At 40.2% G+C, this 22,605-nt stretch overlaps 2 protein-coding genes across 3 annotated transcripts in view; both read left to right on the forward strand.

The window, feature by feature from the left end:
- The window catches only part of SLC25A21 (solute carrier family 25 member 21), a 536,203-nt gene that overhangs the window by 411,517 nt on the left and 102,081 nt on the right, over positions 1 to 22,605 (forward strand). The window lies entirely within an intron of this gene.
- Positions 7,572 to 8,324, forward strand: LOC133769410 (cytochrome b5-like). The gene has a single exon (XM_062204614.1). The coding sequence runs from the start codon at positions 7,634 to 7,636 to the stop codon at positions 8,036 to 8,038; it is 405 nt and encodes a 134-aa protein (XP_062060598.1). The 5' UTR covers positions 7,572 to 7,633; the 3' UTR covers positions 8,039 to 8,324.

A 22,605-nucleotide genomic window follows, 5' to 3' on the forward strand; every position in this document is an offset into this window, starting at 1 on the left:
CCAGAACATTTGTGGAGTGAACCAGCAGATGGAAGATCTCTCTTGCTCTATCCCTCCCTCTCTTTCTGTAACTCTGCCTTTCAAATAAATATTAAAAAAAAAAAAAAGATGTGGGGTATAAAATGTGATTTGTGATCATTGTGAAAATATTTTTCCTTGGTGGCACTCCTGGTGATGTTGTACACCCCAGTCCTCTTTCAGAACACATGCAACCAAATATTAGTCCTCAAAATTGTTCTTGTTTCTTTTAATAAGAGAGGAAATATTATATTGAGAAGATGGAAATAGCAATTTGTGCTATTATATCAAACTTTAAAGTTTTAAATAACAAAGTTCACAAGGAAAGCACAAATTCAGCATTGTCACACAAATGTATCCACTGGAAGTGTCCAGTTCTAGATTTTTCAGGGCATCTTTAGTTGGAGGATGTCCTTTGTATCCCCTGTAGTTACCTGAACTTTGGAATTTCACAGTTTATTAGCAACTTGGTCACAAACCAGTTTTTCTATTTATTTAATACTTGGGCCCACATTTGGCTGGGGGAGGGGTGTGTGACAACTCTCCACTGTGGGTTTTCAATTACCCATGTGGTCTGCCTCCCATTAACAGGAATAATTGGGAACGGGGTGTGTAGAATACGGATTCACAGCCATCAAGGAGCACTGCTAGGACATGAATTTTACAGGCCTCTGTTAAAGTCTCTTCAAAAGGATCACATGTTTGTGGAGATTTCAGATAGGAGACCTCAGACCCTGACACACTCCCTCCCTCCCCACCCCCGCTCCTTCATAATCTCTTCTCCTAGATATAAAATATTGCCCTGTGCTCTCCTTCTTTAGGACTCGCACGGGGCTCATGCAGTGCTCCTCGGACACTGCTCTTTAAGACCTTCAGCCATACAGCCATACAGCCATACAGTTCTGGGGGGGAGTAGTTGCTGATCCAAATTCTCCTCGGAGCATTTATAAGCAGAGAGCACTTCCTTGTTATGCTTGGGTTTTTTTCATACTCTCCTTAGAAAAAACAGTGTATACCATTTTTAGAATGTTTTATTGCAAAATTGTATTATACAGCGGAGTACACATACCTGTGCAGTTCCGTGAATTTTCAAACTAGATATGCATCCAGCACTCGGATCAAGAAACAGAATATTGCCGGCTCCCAGAAGCCCCCTGGTGCCTCCTTCTAGTCACTGTGTGTCCCACCCCCAGCTCCCCAAAGGAAAGGAGCATCCTGAGGTTGCCTCAAAAATTTTTGATTTTCAAATAGTGCATCATTTTCTTGCCGGTTTATTGGCTGATTTTTGTGTGAGAGCAAAGGGGAATGGATAATCCCTTATAGCTGACTTCTTTGCATTGTGGGATTTTCCTAGCTGTTAATTATTAACTTTTCCTTAAAATAAAACTTCCATTGTGTAGCGAGAAAAACTCCATGAGCACAGTACATGTGATATAAATCACTTTTATGTCTGTGAAACAGCTGAGTTTACATTTTTATTACATTGTTTGAAAAAGTATCTTTTCATCTGGAAAGAATCAGTTTAAAATGTGATTGTCAACACAAAAAACCAGTTTTCTGTTTAAAATGGCTGCTGGTGGAGCTAAGAACTATAATTAAGCCAGATTTTTCCTCATAGACATTAGTTACTAAACGTTTTCACTGAGATTTGCAAGAGAAATTTCTTTGAAATGCAGGCGAGGTGTTTTTGTTTAGGTGGAGGAAGTAAATAAGTAGTGAACAAGAACATTAGGGTAAAGGACAGAAAGGTTCTCTGTGAAAGTCATTTAGTTCTATGGTTTTTAAGTAAAAGTTAAACTAACAGATGCACTTAGAAAGTGTTGCCTAATAATCCCTTAGTTTGAAAAAGATAGTTTACTTATTCACTAGTTTACAGTTTGTAGCGTACTTTCTTTCTAAAAATTTCTAGATCTAAATAATTCAGAAAGAATACTTCTAAGAGTGTACGACGGCTAATTAGATTAACCATTCTATTATACTTAGAAAGCAGTGTGAAAGCCTATAGTCGTTTGCTTATATTCACTAATGTCTTACAATGTATTTTAAAATAAAAAAGGAAGGAGAGATCTTTTGGTGGTTTTTTCTTACTGTATTCAATTTTGAACTCTATTATCAAATGAAAATTGATGTTTGTGATGTTTCTTTTATTACTGAAATGCATTGTGATCAATTTTTACTACACACATCCTATCATTTCCAGTACTGTGATCTGCGTAGTTTTACAATAGTTCAACCTCCCAAAATTCCTGCTTGGAAAAGTTTATTTTTCAAAACATAGGGCAATCATCACTGCACAATTTTGTGTGCTAGCTAACCTTTCATCTTTAACCAGATTTCCAAAATCCCATTATTTTGTGGCTTTCCTCACAGAGGACCTTTTTTTTTTTTTACACCCTCAAAAGTGTTACAGGCTTTTTGGAGATTCTCAATAAAAATTATCGATAATCTTTAATTGTATGAACTATGAGAACTGTCTAAGTATGATCAAGACAGAGACCATTTTTAGTATTTAGCCAACATAGGTTTGTGTACAAAAGAATTTTATGAATTCACAATGCTGAACCAGTCATTTTTCTGTGAGATAAAGCAGAGGGCACTCATCGTTCAGCATTTTAACTGGCAAGAGTAGACGCAGTGGAACTCTGCAGGCCAAAGAGAGGTACAGAGCATTTACAGATTTGAACAAGATAATGCACTAATCCTAAAAACATTAGAAGGAAGAATAATTTGATTTTTTTGCACAGATCTGAAGCTTTGATGATGCTGATCTATTTTCGTTTGGACATTTCCTTTGAGCTAGTTCATAATTGTTATTCTGCTTATTATCTTTGAATTTTCACTGTAAAGTACTTATAACCTAAGATACCACCACACCTCAGAAAGAAAACTTAACCCCAACACAGATTAAATGCCAACCAATGGAGCTTGCAAATCTCATGTTGAAAGCTCCCAACCATATTTTGTGCCATCTTCCTCTTATTATCAGCCATCAATTTAGCTGGAGTAATCTTCTTCACTAGAAAATGCTTATTCATGTAGAAAATCTAGCTACAGGAAGACATTGAGCTTCTACATGAGCAAGATGACATTTTTTTTTTCCTGCTTATCCTTTAGTTTTCTGTATTTTCCCTAACATTTTAATTTTATCCTACCCTACCTTCAAATGTGTTTGAGCTGAATAATGGGACATAGGATATAATTCATGCTACCCATCTTCTTGCAGGAGACTGTAGAACTGAATTTGTGGGGGGAAAATGTGCTAGCAAAATGAAAGCAAAATCAATGCTTTAAATATATATGTATATCCCACTAAAATGGCTTTCTGAAAAAGAAGAAACATGCCGTTTCTTTACTACAATCCTTGTCCTTTGTTTCCATGAGAATATCTGCATTTTTCTCCCCCTAAAAGTCTGTGAAATACTTTAAGAAAACTCCTTTCTTCACAGCAAAACTTTAAACATCAAATGATTCCTCTTATTCATTTCATGGCATTTATTTATGAGAACTTATCAATAGTGTCAGCTAATAGTTGGTGTTAACTCCAAATAATTCAACTACTTGTAAAGATTTTATTTCTGTCATAAAATTAATATTTTGTATTTCCTCCATAAAGTTAATACTTGTGTATATTTTACTTATCAGCCCATAAATGAAATTACATGGACAATATTAACACAGTCTAATGTTAATACATAAGCAAAATTTTAAAATGCAGGTAGAAAAACAGCCAGGGGACATTAGGTAACTTTTTTTCCTAGGAAATTTGTAGATATTTTATTTGGTTACAGACACAGTAAAAATGAGGAAAACTAAATCTACAAAAATCCATTTTCACCTGGATTTTATAACTTTGACAAGTCCATTAAGCCATAAGCCCTGATGGTTGGAAAACTGATATTTTTCTAGGTAAGTAAAATAACTAGAGAGAAAGCAACGACTTACTTGTCATGAGGGCAAACCAGTAAGACAAGTTTAGTTCTCTGCAGTGTGAGTCCTCTTAGGAAAGGAGAAGACAGACAGATGACAGCAAAACACTTATTTTCAGTATTGATAGACTCCAAGGATTCCCATCAGAACTTTAAATTTATGTACGTTCCGTGGTTGGTTGTGAAACCAAAGAAGCAGTTTCAGTACTTCAGATTTTATAGTACTCTAGGAGAATATTGGAGACTGCTTTTGTTTTTCAACACGCACATAGCCGGAGTACCTTCCTCAGTTGCTGTGGTCATCCAGGGCTAAAGGGCGGCGTAGTGCCTGGGCCCAGGTGCTCCATAGAGGGGTGGGCTATGGTTGGGTCCAGGGCTGCATCCGTAGCTCAGCCTTCCGTGACCACCACTCTTTGTTGAGAACTGTTGTCAATGGCGCAGTCTGCTGCTTCAGATAAGAGCGGCTGTGTTCAGGTAATGCCCTCCCTCCATCAGAGCCCTGATGACAGACTGTGGAGTGCAAGTTTTTTCAGGTGCTCTGTTTGCTCAGTAATCCTTCAGTGCCAATCTCCTCCAAAGAGTGAGCAGGGCCCATCGGTAATGGACATCAGCCTTTAAGCTCGTAGTATTTGTCATCTATCAGGTTACTGCTTTGTTACTTTCAAGTGATGAATGGATGCTGTTATGCTTTAAGAAAATCAAGCAGTGCTGTAAATATGCCCAGACTTATAAAAGTGGCTGCTTGATTTCTTCCATTTCTGGAGAAATAAATGCAGAGTACTCCTGAAATGCTGTTCTTTTCTCTCCGAAGTATGAAAGCAATGTGCTTTATGTTAGGGTTTGTAGTTGCTTAGAGTCCACATCAAACAAATTACTCTCAGAGTGTCTCTAACGTGTTTTGCCTTGGTTTGATACAGCCAAGTTTACGCTTTGTGCAAGCATTCTGATTAAAACAGGCGTGCTTGCAAAGAACTAGTCACCAAAATTATGCGTACTTGCATGAAGGAAAGAAAAAAAAAAACCAAATACGGAATTTAGGTGTTAAAAATAGCATGTGAGTGAAGCAATTCTCCATTGTAGTTTTTCCTGTGTTGATCACATATGTTTCTGCTTCACAGGAAGAAATTTTAGGACTTATTATTGCTAGTAAGAAAGTTTCTGGAAAATTATATTGTACTTCATATTATTTCATTCCCAATATTTGCATCTATTTTGTTAAACATTTGTATAGTTATTTGTAATATTAATTCTGATTAGTATAAAAGAAGCTGTATATTCATGCACTCTTCTCATCTTTTCTAAATTATTACCAATTTCAGTATTAATTTTTGAAATGTTTTAAGAAAGTTTGTTCTTCTTGAAAATACCTAGAGAGTAAATTCTAGAATTAGCCTGCTAAATGTATTTTTAAACCATTTGAATTTTTCATCTATCATTTTCTTTTAAAGAGTATCATTTTTGCCTTTTTTGCAAAGAAAAAGAAAATTAATGGTGACGTTCCTGAGGTAGTCAAGTAAATGAGGATGTCAACCAGAGTTAGAGTAAATGACTGTTTCTCCACCTACCATAGTTTTCATGGCTTCTCAGCATGTTCTAGGTAGAGTGTGTTTCAAGGGCAATTTCACTGACTGTATCTCAGTGGGCTCTCCTCCCCTGTTCTTACCAACTAATACTAAACTCCACCAAGGACCCGAGAGGAGGTACCTGGCATATGTGTGCACCAGCTCATCTTGGTCCACTGAGTACATGTTCAAGTGCTGCACTGTCCATCCCAGTCCCTGCCTGACTCAAAACTCCCATTATCAAGACTTTCAGCATTGCTTCTGCAACTCTCATGCAAGAAAACTCTTAAGAAGGACAGTGGCTGTGTGTGTTTATTTTATTACCATAGACTTGTAATTGCCAGAGAGGGGAGGGGGCCCCACCTCCATCAGCTCTAATTGCTGTGAAGGCCTGTGGCCCTCTACGAGGCCACATCATGGCCAGGAACATTTCCTGTGTGGAGGCAGGGGTCTAGGGTGCAGGACGATATGCCATACTCTTCCAGCATTTCCCATGCCACCTCCATTTCCGTGCCACTTTCTCCCTTCTTTTCTAAGTGACCTCTAAGTTTCAGGGACACCTGATCAGATAAAGAGGACAAGTAATTACATGGGAACTTTGTGCTCCGAAGAAAAAGAATGAGTGATCTCAGAACGCAAAGGAAGAGTTTTGCAAAGAGATTAAACTATATACAAATTCAAGCTCAGCCAGCAGAGTGATGTACCTGGAAATTTAGTTGCTGGTTAGGAGTATTTTGGAATTTGTTGAGTGGCAAATGTCCTGATTAGGTTTCACAAGGAACTGTTCTCATGAGCCTGTTCTGAAAGGGCCTATTCTAATTGCAGAAATAGGGCAGGCTATCTTTTTCATGAGCTCTGTATAAAAGAAAATCACCTCTTGGCTGCCCAGCATTTAGATGTAAGTGTTTAGACATAGGGGGTTTTTTAAATGCCAGTATATCAATTGTATTTGAAGAAGATGGAGGTTTGCAAAGTGCCAAACAGCAGGGATCAGGAATAACCTTTAACGAGTGCCTATTCTGGTGCTAGGTCCTTCACACACATTACATGATGTGATCGTCACAACAACCTTTGAGGTAGGTTTTATTGTCCCCATTTTATAGGTGGAAACCAAGGTGCCCAAGGTCCCACAGCTAATAAATAAATCCAGGCATGTCTGATTCCAGAGCCCTTGCTGCTGCCTGTACACCAGGGTGCCTCCCAAGGATCAAACCCATGGACAGGGTCTTAAATGGCTCGGAATATCACATTTGTCTCCAAGAAACAATGTCCCGTGAGACCAGATTTTTTTGTTTGTTTCTATCAAAATGCTTCCCTTATCAAAGCAAAATATCAGTGTCTGTTTCCAGCTGGTCTCAGGTCACATAATCTGTACCTGAAGCACTTAATAAAGACTTGCAGGAGTCCCCACCACAGTGCTCACCACAGTGGGACTTTGTAATATAAACATGCATTAGAGAAATGAGAGCTCAAACATCCATTTTCCACAGGTGCTACCTGTGCATGTCTGTTCTTGCACCCTCATTATTCTTCTTGCAGGGTGACTACATCTGGCCCTCCGAATATGCTTTCATCAAAAGAATGCTTTAATACAGGACCTGAGCATGCAAAGACAACTAACTTAAAATTGAACTTAAATTATGCAGCATGCTGACACACTGATCTATATCACCTACTTTTCAGATTGTAGTTTTAAACCACATAACAATGGTAATGCTAATAATAATTTGTATTCCAGTAGCACCTTTTGGTCAGAAGCTCAAAAGCTTTATGGCTATTGTCTCAATAATCCTTTCACCATCCCTCTAGGGTAGATGAAGGAAAACATATACATCTCCACTTTTCTCATCCAGAAAGTTAGACACAGTGAGGTTACTTCCCCAGTGACTGGCAGAGGGACTTGTGGGTCTATTCAAGGTATGCAGATGAATGCAACAATGTGTTGTTTGTTTGCTACTTGATTTGGTTTGGTTTGGTTTGGTTTGGTTTGGTTTGGTTTGGTTGTTGCCCCAAGACCCAAACAGATTCAGAGTTCCATGGGAAGAAACAAAACAACCTAAGAGAGACGCTTGCCCCGCTGCACCCGGTACGGCTGTGAGTGCAGGGCCTGGTCCGCCTGGTGCAGAGATGGCCGAGCAGTCGGACAAAGACGTGAAGTACTACACCCTAGAGGAGATTAAGAAGCACAACCACAGCAAAAGCACCTGGCTGATCCTGCACCACAAGGTGTACGATCTGACCAAATTTCTGGAGGAGCACCCTGGAGGGGAGGAAGTCCTGAGGGAACAAGCCGGGGGCGATGCCACTGAAAACTTTGAGGACGTCGGGCACTCGACAGATGCCAGAGAGCTGTCCAAGACCTTCATCATCGGGGAGCTGCACCCGGATGACAGATCAAAATTGAGCAAGCCTACGGAAACTCTTATCACCACCGTCGATTCCAATTCCAGCTGGTGGACCAACTGGGTGATCACCGCCATCTCCGCCCTGATCGTGGCGCTGATGTATCGCCTCTACATGGCCGACGACTGAGCCCCTGCCCAGCAGCCCGTGAAAGAAAAGACGGCCTGGGACAAGGGGCAGAAGCAGCCACTGCTAATCACTCAACTGACAGAAACCTTCACCTGAGAAATAATTGTAATATGTCTGTTTCCCTTTCTTCCTACGTTAGAAGCAAACTAGAACTGTTCTGTTCTTTCTACTCTTGAACTTTGCTATGTGCCTTTTTATCCATCGACTTTGACGTTTCTTCACGATGTAATTTACGTATTGTAAACATGATCTTTTAAAAAAATATATCTGGCTTTTAAAATATAAAAAAAAAAAAAAACAACCTAAGAGTATGTGGTTCACTCTGCTCAACTCATGAACATTCACCTTTAATGGCAGAAAGGAATGGCTGGGCCTCCTACAGATTTCCCTAATCCATTTCTGTGGGGGGATTGTGTGTTCTTGTGCTGATTTTGTTTACCATACAGAAATACTTTGAGATACTGAGTTGAACCACTTTTCCCCGGATCCCACCCTTTTCAGGAGCCTCCAAATATTTAATATTTAATAGAATAACTGATTTATCTATCATTTCATATGGGAATCAGGAATGATAAGGGTAGATGACATTTACAGGGCACAAGAAAATTAATTTTAGCTATCTGTTCTACTGTCATACCTCTCTGCTTCCTACATAAACCATTTTTTTAAAACTGCTAGATAAAATACTATGGTAAGCTTACAGAACCCTGGAATATTTGTTTTGCTTATCTGTAAAAGGAGAATCATAGTAGTGAACTCATAAAGTAAGATAGCAAGTGCCTGGCACATGGTAAGTGCTCAATCGGTGTTTGCATTCCACCTTTCCTACACTATGGTAGGTGGAAGAGAGATACAAGGCTGAATCGGTGGAGTATATGGCCCCTTACTTCTATTCCTGGTGTTGTCTGCTAGAAGTTATCTAGTTCATCTTAGTTTATGAGTCTACTACTAAAAGAAAGGGATCTGCTTCAATCTGAGAGCACCTGAGGTTACCACCCCTGACCAAGATCATCTGCAATTCACCTTTCTCAAACACTCAAAGGACTTTAAAATATGACTGAGGAGGGTAAGATTGAGAAAAGAAATGTGTGTTGCTTAGGGAGAGGTCTCAGACTACTCTCACACAGAATCATGGCCGCTGGAGAGCCAACTCAAATCTCTCCAGTCCAGAGATTAAAAATAATCAAGGCCAAAACTCAGGTAGCATGTGGGTCATGCAGAGTGCGTGGATATATGTTCCTATCAGGAACTGTCAAACATCTTGCATAACAAGCCTGGTTTAAGGCACTATTCATCATGCCAGTAGTGAGTGAAAATCAAATGTGTCTATTGAATTCTGTGCTAGAAAATGCCCCCAAGCCATAGCTTGATATAAACATTACTCAAGTCTGCCATTAAGAACTCTGGTGAGGCATGGGCTCCTGTGCTTAAGACTGACAACTGCAGTCAACAAAATATCTGACAACCTGGGTCATCATTTTGTTGATGCAGTAAGACTTTGAGCAAAAAATGCAGAAAGAATGTCAGAGACTATATATATATATATATATATATATATATATATATACATACATACATACAGAGAGAGAGAGAGAGAGAGTTATTTTAACATTAGTCATCCCAGAAACACATTAAGGGTTTAGGCAATGGACCTCTCTAACCAAAACTTTAGGAGGTAGGAAATGGGTTAGAGAACACTGAATGTAGTTCCTGATTTGCATGAATTCACGTTGACTCCAGGGCAGTGCACTTGCAACATGGCAGAATAGGTGATCATCTATCATGATCTCCCTCACAGTGCACCAATTCTGGCAACCATTCACAGACAACGGTGTACTGTAGGAGTCCAGTGGAGAAGTTCCAACACACTGTTAGAAAGAAAAAGTCTAAGAATAGATATCCCTTCCCCAGGGTGGCTCAGCTCAGTGACAAGACAGACTTCTCCCTTGGGGAAAGTGAGAGTGTGGTGAGGCACAGCCCAGGAGCCCTAGCTCTTCTTGCTCTCTTCTTGGAATACTGACATATTGACATAGTTGAGTGGATGGAGAGGCCAGGAGCAAGGAAAAGAGTAGGGACTCACAGTAATCAGGTCTTGAAAGTTAACAAACTGCTTCATGGACTCCATCACAGGGCTGCCAATGAGCTGCTTAGGAACCTTTGGCTACTGACCACCCCCAACAATGCACACACACAACTGGAAACTGGTGTCCTAACACTTTGCCTTACCCTCTCCATGCCTGGTTCACCACATGAGCATCACCCCTCCCCCCACTACACACACACACACCAGATAGCAAGTGTTAACCTTTACAGATAGCTCACAAGGACATTGCAATCAGCTGGATAAATTCTGCAGAATCAGAAAAATGCACACAAGCTTGAGCATTTCAGGGTACCACCCTGGAGAAAAACCAGTAGAAATGTTTCAGCATCAGTGGAATTGAAAGAAGGCATACAATTTTAAGAAAAAGTGAAAAAGAGAAATAAAATGTATACATCCATAAACAAAGTCTGAAAGAATTTCTGAATACCTCTCCAGGCTGTTTTGGGGAGAGGAGAGTATTTCTCTCCTGAAGCCATTGAGTAAAGAATAGAAGAGGTGACTGCTTTCTCAAATACAAAGAAAGCAACTTAAGATTTTAAAAACCATGAAAATCCAAGAAAGCATGACACCACTAAAGAAGCATGTTAGTTGTTCAGTAACTGAACCCAAAGAAATGATGTATTGATTGCCTGACAACTAACTTAAAATAATTATTCTAAAGAAGCTCATGGAGCTATAAGAAAGTACAGATAAGCCACTCAATAAAATCAAGAAAAGTATACATGAACAAAATGAGAGGTTCTACAAATAACTGTAAAGCACTAAGCAAAAACCAGAAATTCTGGAGCTGAACATTATAAATAATGAAATGAAAAATATCATACAGAGGTCCAATAGCAAATTCAATCAACCAACAGAAAGAATCTGTGACGTCAAATACAGATCATTTGAAATTATTCAGTCAGAAGAGAAAAAAGAATGGAGAGGAATGAGAAAAAGCTAATGAGGTTTATGGGATACTATCAAGAGAATATATGGATTATGGAAGTCACAAAAGGAGAAGAGAGGGAAGAAGACATAGACAGCTTACTTAGAGAAATAATAGCTTAACACTACTTCAAATCTTGTGAGAGACCTGGACTTCTAGGTATATCAGAAGTCTCCAAACAGGTTAAACCCAGAGAACTTTGCCAAGAGACATTATCAGGTTTTAAAACTAAGATAAAATTTTGAAAGCAGCAATAGAAGAGAGACTCATCACACACAAGAGAACCCTCACTACACTATCCATGATTTCTAAACAGAAACCTTGCAGGCTAGGCCTGGAGAGAGTTGATGTTAATACAAAGTGTTGAAAGAAAAAACCTGGGGCTGGCCTTGGAGCATAGTGGGTAAAGCCTCTGTCCATGCTGGGTGCTTGTTCACGTCTGGGCTACTTCACTTATGATTCAGCACCTTGATAATGGCCTGAGAAAAGCAGTAGAATATGACTCAAGTGCTTGGCCATTGCCACCCACCTGGGACACCTGCATGAATCTTCTGGCTTCAGCCTGGCCCAGCCCCGATTGTTGCAGTGAACCAGTAGAGGGAAGGTCGGGCTCTCTCTGTCTCTCCTCTCCCTCTGTAACTCTTTCAAATAAATAAGTAAATAAATCTTTAAAAAAAAAAATAAAGGCCTTTACATTTTCTGTTGTATCCAAGGGTTCAATCTCAAGTGTGATGGCCTTCCTGGTAAGAGTTTTTATGGAGATCTGCATCCTGGTGGTGGGTCCACTGCAGACGGCAGATCGAAAAGCAGTATTACTTTTTAAATCACCCAAAGTGCTCTATAAATTCATTGCGATTCCTATCAAAATTCAACGACATTTTTCACAAAAATTTGAAAAAAGATCCTAATGTTTGTGAGAGACCAGAAAAGAGCCCAAATAGCCAAAGCAAACTTGGTAATAAAGGAACAAAGCTGGATACATTGCACTTTCTGATTTCAATAATGTTACAAACCTATAGTAATTTGTACAATATGATGCTAGTATAAAAACAGATCCATAGATCAATGGAATAGACTAGACAGCCCAGAAATTAACCCTCATTAATTTGGCTGACGAATCTTTGACAAAGATGCCAAGAATACACCATGGGGAAAAGATCGTCTCTGTAATAAATGGTGTTAGGAAAACTGGATATCTACATGCAAAAAAATAAAATTGGATCCTCCTATCATACACGAAAATCAACTCAAAATGGATTAAAGATTTAAATGTAAGACTTGAAAACAAAGTTTGTGAAACAAAACATAGGGGAAAACTCCTTGATGTTGATCTTGGCAATGATTTTTTTGGATAATTGGATCAAAAGCACAGGCAACAAAACAAAAGTAAACAAGTAGGAGTACATTAAATTTAAAATTTCCTGCACAGAAAAGGAAGCAATCATCAAAAATGCGATCCACAGATTGAAGAAAGTATTTACAAACCATATATCCAATAAGAGGTTAATAAACAAAGTACATAAAGAACTTACACAAGTCAATATAAAAAAATACAAATATCATAATGAAAGAATGAACAAAGAATCCTAGCAGACATTTTTCCAAAGAAATCATACAAGTGGCCACCGGTTACATACATATTCAATGGTAGTGATTACTAGAGACTGGGAAGTATGGGGGCAATAGAGGGAATTTGAATGACGTGTACCAAAGTACATTGCAATGGAAGGAATAAGTTATATTGTTCTGCAACACAATGAGGGGACAACTATATGATCAGTACATTGTGTATACTCATACATGTATTCAAGTGTTTCATTGAATCCCAGAGGTATATACCATTATTCCATGTTAATAAAAATGTTTTAAGTTTAAGGAAATGGGAAATAAAGTATTATTACTGTTTTTTAAAAGAGATGTTATAATGTCTACTATCATGGGATCGAGAGATAAGTGTTGATGAGAATGTGAAATAATGGAGCCATTATATGTAGTGGTTGGGAATATAACACAATATGACATTTTCTCAACCATTAAAAATATTCATAGAACTACCACATGATTCAGTAATCCCCCTTCAAAGGAAAGGAAACCAGTGTGTCAAAGACATCTACACTCCTGTGTTCACTGCAGCATTATTTAAAATAACTAAGTTACAAAAACAACCTAAGCACCCATTGATACATGAATGGATAAAGAAAATGTGGCATTAGCCATTTATTTATTCATAGTATGTATAAACATTATATATATATAAATATTGTGCAGTCCAAAAAGGGAAATCCTGCCATTTGTGGCAACATGGATGAATCTGAAGGACACTGTGCTAAGTAAAAGTATCCTGACTCAGAAAGACAGCTACCACATGGTCTCACTGGCATGTGATATCAAAAAAAGTCAAACCCACGAAAGCAGAGTCAAATGGTCATTCCTAGAGATTGAGGATGGGGGATATGCGGACATATTAGTCAAAGGATATAACTGATAACAATCCAAAATTTATAAGAAGAGTAAGTTCTGGGCACCGAGTGTATGGAATAATAATTGTAGTTAATAATGACTTCTACACTTGAAATTAAGAGAATAGGTCTTAAATGTTCTCACCACAAAAAAAAATTTAACTGAGGTGATGCATAATCAAATCATTTTGTACATCTTAAAGATACACAATTTTTGTTAAGCATACTTCACTAAAACTGAGGGGGAAAGTTCACCAACTCCTCCTGCCTGGGGCCAGTTCCATGCTCTCTGGATTTCCGTTCCAACCAATAAAATGGAAGTAGTGAGAAGGCTGCCCTATTCCTGGTGTCTTCCTCGGAACAATTAGAGCTTATTATTGTAAGTAACAAAATGATGGTGAATTGATCTCTCTACCACCTCAAATTTAAGTTAATGCCTAATTTAACTTAAAATGATTGAGTACAATGGAAAATGTTGCAGACAATAAAATAGTTTACATCATCCCAGAGTCAAGAAAGTGACCTAAGCACTCAGTTTCTGCAACAACTGTTGTGAGCATACCAATATGAAGCTTGACCTTGGAGTGTAACTCTGATGTGTGTGGGGGACATGGGTGGATAGCACTCGTGCTACAGCTGCTTAATCAACCTTTTATGTCTGTTCAGAGGCTTGCAATGACCAGTTATCTTCCATGAGAACATGTTTAGATGCAACTATGCCACTTTAGAGGGTACCATGATCAGAATCCTTGGCCACGCCTTCATTAGAAAATGAAGTGAGCCATGCACAACCAACAGAAATGCTGGTGGACATCATTAATACTGCTATTGTTGAAAATACTTTAAGCAGCCCCAGGAGAACATGACTAATGATTAGATGGTGTTGCACTGAAAGTAGATTCCATGCAGAACACCATGTGCTGAAAGAGATGATTCTCTGAGATGTTTTCAATGTGGGCATTTTGCTGTACACCCTGAAGACATTACTTACAGATTTCTTTCACTTGGTAGAATTTGGTGGAGTTGTCTGCAAGTTTTCTGAGAAGCATGTTGGATACATAATGTAGATGTCTGGTTTAGACTATAAGTTGGTAAAGGGAACAGTAAGGCTGGTTTTAGTCTGGTGCACAGCATATCACCCTAGTGATGAGGATGCTACTGATGGTTTTGCCTCCTGCCCCAGTGGTTTCCAGCCTTAGACTCTAATCCATCCCTCACCAATCCTGATTCTTCCATAGCATTCCCTTTAGTTCTCTGCCTCTCCATTCCCACTGCTACCTCGCAGCCTTGCTGCTCCTTGTCTCTCTCACTTTTCTTTCTGTGTCCGCCTGTCTGAATATCACTATCAGAATGTCTCTCATCTGCTCAGAAGCTTGCACAGGCTCCTCACTGCCCGCTGTGCCAAGCCAGGTCTGACACTAAGTGCGTGGCTACATCCTTTTCACTTCTCTAGTGTGCTCTGACATCGTTTCCAGAGACTCACCTTGATGTCCCCCATATCTCAATCCCATGCCTTTTCCATGCTTTTTCTCCTGCCTTAAGTATCCTCTCTACTTATACAGTCCTATCCATACCTGAAGGTCTAGTTCAAGCCCTGCCATTATTGAATCTTGCCAACCAACTTCTGTTCTCATTAGCCTTAATTGAACACAGAGGAGCTTTTTGGTTATAGTCACCAAGGTTAGAGAGCAGGGAGCAAGGTGTATTCACATTGATGTTGGTCCAGGCTCATGATCAATGTTCAAAAGCAGACATTTTGACTTAGGGTTCATAAGCCCCTCCAGAGGTGTGAAGCATTTTGCCAGGGTTTGCTTGTTTTTCTAGGGCAGGTTCTCTAGTCTTTATGAGAGTCTCCAAGATATCCTCAATGCAGGGATGAGGGGCAGTCAAATAACTACTGTCAGAAGATATAAAGGAATGTTAGGGTGCAGCCTCTGACCTCAGTTTTTAGAGTATTAATGAGAACTAAATCCCACAGGAACAGTGAATAGGATTTTGGCTAAGTGCTCAATTGGCTGCAACTAAAGACAGAGCTACAGATTTGCAGATTTTGCAGTCTGCCAGGGGTGAGATTATATGGGCTAAGTTGGGTACAGGTGAAAATGGAGAAGAGGAGTCTAATGGAGGAACATCAGGAAGGGACACACCATGGTACCTGGGTGGGGAGTTTGCAGGAAGGAAAGTGAGGGAAAGGAGACATCACAGTAGACATGTCTCCTGGGTCAGCAGAAGCTCAGATCTGAAAATAAAGGGGGCAATCAGGCATTGAACAGTCTTGTTTTCAAGGGTGTCACGTCCACAAAACAGTATTTTAAGTTCTTGGAGAACAGACACTTCTACTTTTCTTGTTCCTAGGTGTTGAGTTCAAGTAATCCATGTTCAAATCAAGGCTCTACCCCTGTGGATGACCAAAGACATATTATTCTCTCTAGGCTTCCATTCATCCCTCGGAAAACACAGATTCCTGTGTTATCAGGTGCCTTGGGAACATCAAATTGACTAATGTATGTACACCAATGTGCTCAAGCGGCAATAGCAAAATGCTACAGACTGTGTGGCTTAAGCAACAGAAAAGTTTTATTTTTAAACAACAGCTCAGGAGGCTGGAAGTCCAAGATGGAAACACCAGCCTGGTATGTTTCTGGTGTGGCTTGTCTTCCGGGTTTGCAGACAGCTGCCTTCTTGATATTTCCTCTTGTGTCCCTTCCTCAGGGTTCTTATGGAGAAAGAGATCTCTGGTATCTCCTCTTTCTCTTAGAAGGATATCATTCACATTGGGTGAAGGCCCTAACCTCATGATTTCCTTTAGCTTAACTTTCTCCCCAAAGGTTCTTTCTTCAAATATCCTCACATTGGAGATTCATTTGAGGGGAGGCACATTCAGTTCATAAAAGTGTCAGTAGCATGCAAAGTTCCTTGCATAACTCAGTGTTCAAAAAATTCAAGTCCTTTACTGCCCCCATTCATTCATTCTGCAGTGTTTGAATGAGACAACTATGTACCTGACATTGAATGATAATGTCTTAGTTGGGATTGCTATAACAAAGCACAATGACCAAGTGGCTCACAAATGACAGAAAGTTATTCCCACAGTTATGAAGGCTGGGAGCCTGGGATTAGGGTGCAAGCATAGTTGGGTTTTGGAAGGACCCCCTACCAGGTTTGTCCTGACCTCTTACTGTTGCCTTCTTGTTGGAAGAGGCAAAAGATCTCTCAAGGAATGCTTTTAAAAGGATGCTATTCCTGTTCATGACCTAATTACCTCCCAAAGATCCTATTTCCTAATACTATCACTTTAGGGGTTAGAATTGCAACATTGCATTTTGAGGGTATACATTGAATCCATTGCAGATAAAAACATAAATCTGATAGTATTCACTGTTATCCATTCCCAGTCTAAGCCGGAGCAAGATGTGTTGGTGGTAAATGCTGTGATAGCTGGGTCCACAGGGTGGGATGGTGGGTGAACGGTTAAGGAGAAGCTGTGTCTTGACCAAATAGTACTAGCAGCCGAGGAAAAAGAGGAGGAAGCAGGGACAACTCACGCAAAGACATGGTGTCTGAGAGGATATGGCATGTCCTGGGAGAGCAAGTGATCTGATGCATTCAGAGGATGTGAGATGTGTGCAGGTGGTCAGTGGGGTAGGAATTAAGGTGAGAAGGGAGGGGTAGGTGTTTGGCATAGTAGTTAAAATGATGCTTAGGATGCCAATATCCCATGTTGGGGTTCCTATTTCAAGTCCCAGTTCTTCTGATTCTGGCTTCCTGCTAATGTGCACCTTGACAGGCAGCAAGTAATGGCTCAAGTGCTTGGGTCCCTGTTGTCCATGTGGGACACCCAGATAGAGTTCTTGGTAATATATACTGAATATCCACTGAGTAGTTGCTATTCTGTTCCTCCCATGTTATAGCTCATTTGATCCTTGGTGCCACCCCATAGGCTGATGATAGTATTATAAGAAAAGAGGATGAAATCAAAGCTCAGGAAGGTTTTTCAGTATTGGGCTAAGGAAGAAGCCTGACTACACTGAAATTAAGAAGGAAGGAAGGGACTCCACTGAAGGAACCTTGAATGAGTAGCCAGGCAGGTAGGCGGTGATCTGGAGAAAGGCATTTCCTGGAATTCAAGGGAAGGGAGTTGTAAAGATGGAAGGAGTTTCAGCCAAATGGAAGGCAGCAGAGAGTCCAGTGAGATAAAGAATGGGGATTCCCACTGGCAGTGGCCGTTGAAAGGTAGTGATGTTGGGGAGCACACTTTCAGGGTCACGCTTAGGGCCCAAGACAATACAGTGAGTATAGACTCTCTCATAAAAGGAACTATGAAAGAAGGAGATCCTTGATGAGAGACTCATGGAACAGAGGGTGTGTGAGTGCCTTCTGGCTGCTGTAACACATTTTCACAGCTTGCATGTCCCAAAACAAGAGAAATCTATTTCCTCATAGTTCTGGAAGCCAGAAGTCCAAACCCAAGGTGGCTTCTGAGTTAATTCCTGCTGATGGCTCTGAAGGAGAATCTTTTCCATGCCTTTCCTCTGGCTTCTGGGGGCTGCAGACAATCCTTGGTACTCCTTGATTTGTGGCACCATAACTCAGCTCTGGTTGCATCTCCACATGGCCTTCTGTGGGCATCTTCTCATTTTCTGTCTTTTACAAGAATGTTGGCTTTAAGGCCCACTGCAGTCCAGGGTGATCTCCTCTCAAGATCTTTGATTTTAATTATAGCTTACTTGCAAAGACTATTTCCAAATAAGGTCACACTCACAGATACCAGGAATTAGCACTTGTATGTATCTTTCTGTAGCTGTTATTCAACCCACTACAGAGGTCAGTTTAAGATCAGAGGGCATTAAACTCGGCTTAATGTGAGAAAGGGAATAATGGACAGACTGAGAATTCTAAGCAGGCATTATCCAAGGTTAATAGAGAAACGAAATCCAACAGGGGGAGATATTTGTAATTCTCTTGAGTTAGGATCTGTGAGGGTAAATGAATTTGAAAGTAAGAAGCTATATGTTGACAGATATCCTCCCTAATAACTGCTGTTTACTCTCTGAAATAGAAGACAAGATTATCTGCAGACATAGAAGAAGTAACTTGAGAAAAGTGGTGTGAAGGTTAGAAATAGCACCTGTAGAAATGGAAGAGGGAAGACCAGGAATCTTAGCAGGATTGTCAAGAGTCGCTGAACTTCCAGGTGACACTGGTTACCATAATTTGGGGTGGCACCAGTCTTTGGATCACGTGATATTACCTGAAGCTGGGAGATATCAAGAATTGATGGGTTGAGTGCAATAGAATATGTACCAAAGGTAAGGAAAGAGGAGAACCCATGAGAAGTTCTAACAGGCTGGATGACTGGAAAAGATGAGAGCAGGAAGTCTGGATAAGGTTAAAAAGTAAATCTCCCTGAAGGAAGGTAAGCAATGAAAGGGGCAGAACAAAGACAGAACAATTGGCTGTGGCACTTAATGTCTCCACGTGTCTCAATTCCAGATGATGCAGCCAGCCTTGGGAACAGGTTGCTAAAATGAGGTGGCCGTGAAGAGTTTTGAAATTAACATGTCAAGGAAATAGCAGGCTCGGGTGTTTGGGTTGGGGTGAGGGGAATTTTTCAAAATGACTGGCATTGATGAGTGCACAATGGAAGAATTTAAATCTTCCCTCAACATAGACAGCTGCACAGAGGTCACTCACAGTCCTGAACAATGGGAGAAAGCAGAGTACCCCTCTGCCTGGGCATGAGCAAGAGTAAGTAGTCATTTCTTAGCTGCTTGGTTATTAAATATAAAACGTTCTGTCTCTTTCAAAGGTAGATTGGATGTTTTGCGAGATTTATTTATTTATTTAAAAGACAGAATGACACAGAGAGAGGGAGAGACAGAGATCTTCCATCTGCTGGTTCACTCCCCAAACGGCTATAATGGCTGGGGCTAGACGTGGCAGAAGCCAGGAGCCAGGAACTCCATCTGGGTCTCCCACATGGCTGCAGGGACCCAGAGACCCAGGACATCCTTTGCTGCCTTTCTAGGTGCATTAGCAGGGAGCTAAATCAGAAGCCAGGACTGAAACCAGCACCAGTACGAGATGCCAACATTGTAGTGGCAGCTTTTCCCAGTGTGCCACTACACTGGCCCCAGGAGACTGGAATTTATTCCCATTTAGTCTTTTTTTTTTTTTTTTTTGACAGGTAGAGTGGACAGTGAGAGAGAGAGACAGAGAGAAAGGTCTTCCTTTGCCGTTGGTTCACCCTCCAATGGCCACCACGCTGCGGCCGGTACGCTTCAGCTGGCGCACTGCGCTGATCCAAAGGCAGGAGCCAGGTACTTCTCCTGGTCTCCCATGTGGGTGCAGGGCCCAAGCACTTGGGCCACCCTCCACTGCACTCCTGGGCCACAGCAGAGAGCTGGCCTGGAAGAGGAGCAACTGGGACAGAATCTGGCACCCCGACCGGGACTAGAACCCAGTGTGCGGGCACCGCAGGCAGAGGATTAGCCTATTGAGATGCGGCACCGGCCCCCATTCAGTCTTACAAATCTTGCTGTGACTTACAAATCTATCTAGTCTTACAAATCTATCCAGTGACTTCAGCAGTGGAGGGACCCCTAGCTCAGCAGGTCCTCTCCTCCAGGCAGCCCAACACTAGAACCACAATCTCTTTTTCCACAACCAGGGCTGACTTTTATAACTTGCAAAAATCCTTAAATGTCTATAAAATTATATATTATTTTCTAGAGGGCTGTACAGACTTCACATTCCTGGTCATTTTAGATGGTTCTTCTGAGTAGGTCCTAGGGTAAATCTGTCTAAACACTCTGGAAACCAAACTTAAATATTGGACCAAGTTTCCACTCTTTCCGTTTTCTGCTGTCAGTTTTGTGAATGGTTCTCACTAAAGTGGACATACCTCTTTGTGTAAGTCCTGTGCAAATTAATTTCTATTCATAAAGTTATCTGGAGATAAGCAATTATAGAATGCTCTATGTGCAACTCTTGAGTGAAGGGAATGAAATCTTATGAATGTTAAAGAAGTCTGTGATTACTGTTCTTATATTTATTGATTTTAAGCAAAAGTGATTAAAATAATTTTGTACATCAATACCATTACAATCAATTGAAATTATTTTATATTTTCCATTTAAATGTATCAATGCTGGTTATTTCTATCAACTTAAACTTTAACCATTCATAAATAAAATGACAGAATATTTAATATATTACAACAATATGGAGTATAGTTAATATATTACAACATATATGGAATAATTCTAGAAAAATGGATTTCTAGAATCAGTATTCTGAAGGCCAACAGATTAATTTGTTCTCACCATACCCCTTTTTATTTTTTTATTTAAAACTGGTCTCTAAGATAAACCCTATTACTAAGATAGATATGGAAACTTCAGTTCATCTTGGAATTTGGAATCCAGAATGTATTGTTAGCAAAATCTATCTAGCCAATTATCAGTTCTCTACCACTTACAGACTTTACCTGAAACAATCTTTGGAAAAATACTGAGAAAATACATTTTGGTCGTTTTTTTATGTCTTTGCCTTTTAAATATTTCCTCCAGTTTCACATGGGATAATATCAGCTAACACGTAAGCTGAAGCAACCTGTACAAACTCACAATATAATTAAAGAAATCAAGAACATATATTAGGTGACTATTGATACCTGCCAAGTAATTGATGAGATTGTTAGTACTTATAAATGTTGAGTTCCTACTATATATAAAACGCTTGCTAAACATTAAGAAAGCTACCAAATCCTTTTTGTACACAAGTTCTCAGTCTAATAGAATTAAAATGAATACATAAATTACTAGAATAAAAGGCAAAATGGAAGGTACTATTCAAGGTGCAGCGAGAGAGCATGCCTAGAAATTTCCTCCACGGAGGACAGCAGGAGTGTGGCATCAGGGCTATTATCTGGGAATTCCTCTCAGCTGCTTGGTAGCTGTAGACATACTCAACCAATACATCTACAAACACCGATCAGATGGGCATTTAAAATGACTCATGGCCATCCATTGCATAAAGTATTGATGAATGCTTTTGAACCATCACTTACCACAATCCTATTTCTTCCCACAGTTATGTGTGCACATATGTCCTTCAGAACAAGGACCATTTATTTTTCTTCTTTTGTAACTTATTTAAAACATATAATGGTGGGAAGCATCTGCTTTGCAGTCAGAGAGAGAGATGGCTGATATTTTACTTTTCTAAGCTTCTCTTTTCTCATTTCTAATCTGTTAACATTACAACGCTCCAGATAGGTTTTTGTGAGGATTAAAGGAAGCTTAACAATGGTGGACATCTGGCAAATGCTCACTAAATGTTATTATTCTATTTCTTCTTTTTATCAGCAGAAGATGTATTTATCACTTTTTTAATATTTGCTTATTTACTTTCATCTACTTGAAAGGGAGGGAGGGCGAGAAAGAAAGAGATACCTTCCATATACTTGTTCCCTTGCCTAATGCCACCAACAGCCAGGGCTGGTCCAGGTCAAAGCCAGAAGCCCAGAATTTTATGTGGGTCTCCCACACAAGCAATAGGAGCCCAAGCGTTTGAGCCATCATCTGCTGCCTTCCAAAGTGCACTAGCAGGAAACTGGAGCAGAAGCAGAGGTTCTGTGTCGCCCACACTGTGGTGCAGCAGGTTACGCTGCCACTTAAAACAGCATCCCGTATCAGAGCACCAGTTCAAATCCAGCTGCTCCAGTTCTGATCCAGTTTTCTGATAATGCAACTGGGAAGGCAGTGGGTCATGGTTCAAGTACTTAGATCCCTGCCACCCAGGTGGAAGACCAGGATGGGGTTCCTGTCTACTGGTTTCAACCTGGCCCATCCCTGACTATTGCAGCCATTTTGGGGGAATGGAGTGAACGTGGGATGTGTGTATGTGTCTGCCTTTAAAAGAAATACAACTTTCAAAGGAGAAAGAGAAGAATTAGTAGTGGCAAAACTCAAACCAGCACTCATGTGGGACACAGGCGTCCCATGCAGTGGCTTAACCTGCTGTGCTACAACACCCATCCCACCCAAGAAGATTTTGAGCTCCTTTAGGACAA

The sequence above is a fragment of the Lepus europaeus genome, chromosome 11 (assembly GCF_033115175.1).
Source record: "Lepus europaeus isolate LE1 chromosome 11, mLepTim1.pri, whole genome shotgun sequence".
NCBI lineage: Eukaryota > Metazoa > Chordata > Mammalia > Lagomorpha > Leporidae > Lepus > Lepus europaeus.

Excerpts from the sequence above, each read along its gene's own strand:
- LOC133769410 (XM_062204614.1), top strand. The coding sequence starts at position 7,634 with ATGGCCGAGCAGTCGGACAAAGACGTGAAGTACTACACCCTAGAGGAG.